The sequence below is a fragment of the Pygoscelis adeliae genome, unplaced genomic scaffold (genome assembly GCF_000699105.1).
Source record: "Pygoscelis adeliae isolate BGI_AS28 unplaced genomic scaffold, ASM69910v1 Scaffold79, whole genome shotgun sequence".
In the NCBI taxonomy this organism is placed as follows: Eukaryota; Metazoa; Chordata; class Aves; order Sphenisciformes; family Spheniscidae; genus Pygoscelis; species Pygoscelis adeliae.
In genome coordinates, this window is record NW_008825532.1 from 3,648,794 (window position 1) to 3,654,589 (window position 5,796).

The 5,796-nt window shown below is 37.7% G+C and overlaps 1 protein-coding gene across 6 annotated transcripts in view; it reads right to left on the minus strand.

Annotated features, from left to right (window-relative positions):
- Positions 1 to 1,170: 1,170 nt before the first annotated feature.
- KLHL13 (kelch-like family member 13) overlaps positions 1,171 to 5,796 on the minus strand; it is an 84,469-nt gene continuing 79,843 nt past the window's right edge. For 5 of the 6 annotated variants that reach the window (XM_009331684.1, XM_009331688.1, XM_009331687.1 and 2 more), the window contains 2 exons: positions 5,440 to 5,553; positions 1,877 to 3,435 (listed from right to left, as the gene is read on the minus strand). In XM_009331684.1, coding sequence (XP_009329959.1) covers positions 2,948 to 3,435; positions 5,440 to 5,553 — 602 coding nt within the window. In that variant the 3' untranslated portion in view covers positions 1,877 to 2,947. Of the gene's footprint in view, positions 3,436 to 5,439; positions 5,554 to 5,796 lie in introns of all 6 variants that reach the window. The other variant, XM_009331686.1, reaches the window with a different exon arrangement.

The following is a 5,796-nucleotide window of genomic DNA, read 5'->3' on the forward strand; positions in this document are numbered from 1 at the left end:
TGCCATCATCAGGAGAGGGCAGACAGCTCCAGCGGCTCTCCCTGCTGGCACACTAATGTAGTCTTATTCACATTCAGCTCAAATATCTACTAATTGCTTTTTATCCAGATGCTTTTCTAATTTAGGTACTATACCTGCAAAAATGAAAGCATTCAAGATTTATGAAAAAAGAGGCAGCTGCTTATCACCTGGACACTGCTGGCTCTAGATACTATGACAGGCTTACTCTTCATAAAAGCAGCCTTACTGAAAATGGAGATTGAATAACTGCTATATCTATATGTACACCTACAGCTGTGGATTCAGAGATGGAAAGGGTTTGTTATGCTATGGTTAAGAAAGATGTAATGAGCATCAAGTCATTTTACACTGCACTACAGAAGAAAACAGTTTGCAGTTTTTGGCAAATCTTTGATGTTTGCTTTTCAATCCTGGTGAGTAGATGTTAACTAATGTCATTATAAACACTTTAATCCAGAGGGAGATATAAGAAAAAACCTCAAAGATTAATTTGATTGAAGCACTACATTTAATCCACTATGCTATGTCCAACACTGATGACAAAATGACATTCAAAAAGAATTCTTCCACTTTAAGTAGAATAGATAATGAGTCACTAAAAAAAAATAAATCTCTACATTGTGGCGATATACCAGCTCCTGGGCTATTCTCAAGGCTCAGACGCAAAACTCTGACATCCTGACTTCTAACCGTCTCATAACGGTTAGAACACACCCTAAGCTTCTTCTGAATGGAGAATACCAGTGAAGATACCCACTTCTAAACAGTGCATCTCCTCATCCCCGGCATACAGACAGCAGGATATATTTACATTATCCAAAAGGAATTGCAACTACTTCAACCACTTTTTAGTTTAATTAATAGAATAGAAATAAATGGAATATGGATTTCAGGGGTTTTAAACTCAAGCAGGCTCAAAATCTGGTCTCTGAGCTGGAAAAGAAAATTACTAGCATGTGATGCTTAAGTGACTGACACATACTTAAACAACAGAGCAACGTTTTCCTATCTGGTGCTGTGCACAACATTAGAAGAGTATTCTTAAGGTGATAAGTCAATTCATCTTGGCTGGCTAATTTCCAAGAGTATCCACTGGTGCCACTATTAACACCTGTAACAACCTTGCACAGCTACGCCGAATTAAGATTATTATTTTTTTAAAGAGGAAGAATTGCTTTTGATTTTAATCAAAACAATTATAAAACCTAAAGCTTACACACACATTTTGGTAGTGATCATTACTAGTAAACTGCATAAAGAATAAATATCAGTACTTCCAAAATTGACACCATAGTAATACTGCTGCTTGATGCATCAAGCAGGGACAAAATACAAATAGCATACTCCCAAGAAAAGTCTATTAAGCTTTACATGGTTATCGGTAATAGGTAGCACAATAAAATAAGCTGATTTAAACACTTTTCCCCAGATGATGCCCCTCTGACTGTGTTCATTAGCAAAACCATTTGTAACATATGATGGGAAGTTCAGAACAAGCACGATGGTATTAGCCTTCTGTAAGCACTCAGAGCTGCAATTTGTCAGCAGTGCACTGTATTTTGGAGCAGATAAAGATTTCTGTAAATTTGCATGGCTGTGCACATAAGCAGTAGTTCTCCAATGAAAAAAAAATTAAGACAGTTTGTTCTTTTGTCAGTCCTTAACAATAAAATGAACACATCAGGCCAAAATAGTTTCTTAAAAGTAGGTCAAAAATACCCATTCATGATCACTTCTGCACTGGTTTCCCAGCAAATTAATCTACCCACACAGATATACGTAATGCATATCCTGGAGACAGTGAGGCAGAGGAAGAAAACCAAATACATTAATGAGGTAGCTTAGACTGAATAACTGCAGTTAAAAGTTTTATTGAACAAAAGAAGGTAAAATGTGGTAGTCCAAGTTCACTGAGCAAAAGCAGCTCTCTCGCTGAAGCTGCACTTTGTGCTAAATAACCTTATTAACTGAGACTATACAGTGGACACATTATGCAAGTTATCTCAACAGCAAAGGAGAAAAGGTAGATTAAATTTGATCTGATGGAACAATTTGGTCAAATTCAGTGGCTTACGTTAATGTTTCTAGCCCTTATCTATCTATATTCAGTACAGGCATACCACAGAATATACAACTGCACTGAATTCCCATTTGTTAGTAGTGTGTGCTCCCATGCAAGCGGAAGCCGACTCCTGAAAAAACCCAAATTAAAAACCCCAAACATTTTAAATCTTTTGTTTGAAGCGTTACTCAACCGACTCAGGAAAAACACTCGATATATGTTATAAAAAACTCCCAGCCTCTACAAGGTCCGTTTCCTGTATAGTGCTAATATTTTAAAATTATTTTATTTCTCCCCTCTGCCTAAGAAACTTCATATGCTCTGAAAGCACCCACAAAGCCAGGTGGGTAAACAGATATGTCAAAAATACTCTGTGAAAAGAGGGAGGTAGCTCAGGCCCCTTGGCAACCTTCTGTCATAGTTCACACTGATGTGGTCTACCTCCCTTTGTAATCGGCAGTCAAAAATGAAAGGAAAAAGGATTTCAACTATGAAATTTGGTGAAAGAACGTGTTCAATACAAAGTCTTCAAACTTGACTCATTGGGCTTTCAAATGTAAGCTATAAGGTACCTCACACCCAATACACAACATTAATAACGTACCTAGTTCATACATTTTATAGACAGTATCTTCTCATTTGTTAAACATTTGGCTCGGGTGAGTACATCTTTTTTTGTTAACCACTTGACAAACATTCTAGGCCAAACAAACAGCACAAATAATGTCAAAGTCTTTTTTTTTTTTTTTTCCCATTGTATGAAATGCTGTAGGCTAAGCCTAACAGAAACTACTGAAGAAAAATAATAGACCCCATGATGCAGTGCAAAGGTGTTACTACAACATCATAAGTCAAGGGATGTTTCTAAGGTGCTGAAAGAGGAGATTCTCTAGACGGTGACCCTGTATTGTCCTCTGGTGGGAAAACAGTAAGAGTGCAGGCTCGAATGCCACCAAGTGATTCTGGAAGGTCAAATACTTTATGCCACTCATCTTTTTCTGGATCATATTTCTGAACTATTTCCACCATACACCGATTATTCCAAGAATATCCTCCAACAACATAGATTTTATTTTCAAAGACAGCAACCCCAACATCACTTTGCCCACGTAACATGGCAGCAATTGGAGTCCACTGGTCTAGAGTTGGTGAGTAATATTCACAGCTTAGAACATCATCATAATCACTCGTTCCTCTAAAGTGATTTCCGCCAATAACATATAGCTTGTCTCCTACAGTACACATGCAGTGCAGACCTCTGACTGTCGTCATCGGAGCTTTCTGAGTCCATTTGTCTGTGTCAGGGTCAAAACACATAAGTTCCTTTTGGAAAGTATCATGGGTAATTCCCCCTAGAGAAAACAAAACATACGTTAGAGCAGTGCTCACCCTAATAAGCAATAAATAGCAGAAACATACATTTTCGTGAACAAACTCAGCCTTCCCTAAAACGTTTTCACATTAGCTTTAGATTGTTATCACATATGTGCTCCATTTCAAATTACATTTTTAACGTACCTCGTTCCTTTAAATCCAACTATGGAAAGAAGCCACTTCTCAGAGTACTTCATTACATAAGATAATACTGGCAGCTTAAAAAAAAATTTCTTACCTATGCTTCATTTTGGCAAAATTATTTCTTTGCTTACATTTGTTCAGTTTGCTAGTTTTGTTTCTCACCATCAAGAAAACAGAAATCCATTTCCCTTTCAAATTTTGATACTATACTATTGTGTTTTAAGTGGTCCTATCACATAGCAGAATTTTCTTCAGAAAATTTTTTTCATCAACTTGAACTGAAGAGAGAGAGGACACAGATTTCAAATACTCTTCTGTTAATAGATATCTATGGTTCTCTCCATATTTACCTTCTCCATGGTTCCCTGCAAAAGCAGTTGGAGAGGCTCTGGGGAAATCACAGGACAATTTCCCACCAGTGAATGAAATGTCCCACCTTTCTGCAAGGTCACTAGGCAGGTCAGAAAGCAGTCACACCAATTTCAGACACTATAGGCTTATTAGCTATGGTTTAAGACCATAATGCAACTATATTTGAGGTGCTAAAAAAATATGCAGAGAACACACTGCTATTGAACAACGTCCTGCTGGGCTAACCACTCCACATTGAATTATCACGCTTGGATTATTAGCAGACAGAGGTGGCATGGTGTCTACAGGAGTTATGCAAGAAAGTACTTAATTCTTCAGTTGGACAGTAAGAATTAAATACAGAAAAAACAGGAGGACTGTCCAGCCCTGACACTTAATGACAGCCATAGTAGTGGCAGTGCCTGGGAGCCTGTCAGAGAGAAGAGGTTTTAATGACAAAGGAACCAATCTTCACATTTTCAACCCCGAAAGTGTCTAGACTCACAGGGATATCTGAGACGACAGGAGGAAAGGAAAAATCTGTGGGAAATACACAGCATTTACATGGAAAAACACAGCAGGGAGCATATACATGTGCCACCTGCAGTAAAACAAGCAAAATGGGCAAAAAAGTACAAATAGCAGCACAATGATTAGAAGCCAGCTTAATGGACTTGCTCATAGAAAATAAGAAGCTGTACCTTATGGTAAATTAAAACAAATCCCTCCTAGTCTACTGGCACAAGGCCCCCTGATTCAAAATACCCCAAGGATCAATCTGCTCCAGTGCATCTCCCCACCAGTTCTTTACAGCTAAGCAACCTTGTCCCACCTCCTGCCCTGAATTTCAGCTTATTTCTTTGAGGACATCCCTTAAAATCGCAGTAGGAAAATATACTGTAGAGATCACTGACAGACAGATTGAATCTTCTTTAAAAATTGAGCAGATACCAGATTTTCAGAAAACATATTGCTCCCAATTTGGAAAAAAAAATGGAATGAAACTATAACCTCCGTGGTAGACAGGACTGAGCATATTACAAACGAAAGACCAGTGAAAGTACAAACATCATTCGTATATTGTGATTAACATGAAAACTTAGCCCTTTCCATTAGCTCAACAAAGGCAGATGTTCTTTAAAGTATTAAAATTGTATCAACAAGGATGTGTTTAATGGTTATTGCTATATAAATGTATATATGTGGTGTTGCCACCGAAAAATGTATTCTGACAGTTCAAGTGAGTAACTGCTTTGGAATTCAGAGCTGTCATTTACTATGTAAACGCATAATATTATCTAAAATAATTTTCTCAGACTCTGCAGTACATATGCTATTTGACTGGCTTCATATGAAATTGCATCACTGCTTGTACCACGGCAAACCTACTGCGACCAGAGACTAATTCTTATTGTCTCCCACTGAAATAGGAAAAGTTAGATAAGTAATTGTTTCATAGAGATGATATGATCATAGGAATTATTTACCTGAAATATACATTAATCCCCCATACACGGTTCCAGCATGACCATAGTGGGGTTCGTTCATTTTTGCGACATAGCTCCATTCATTCATTCTGGGATTGTAACATTCCACAGTGGCTGTTTAAAACAAATGAGAATATAAAAATGTTGAAGCTAGCATGGCAGTTTGGTTTTGAGTACAGTCGCAGTGGCAGTAATATATTCATAAACAGAGAAAGTATCAATAAGAAACGTTGTTCAGCTGAGAAAGTGTCAAGGGAATTATTGAGCATTATGTCGAGAGACAATACAGAAAAACCTCAAGCTTCGTCCCAGAGGAACGAAAAGGAAGAAAAAACCCTCTTGCATTCTTGCCTTCCA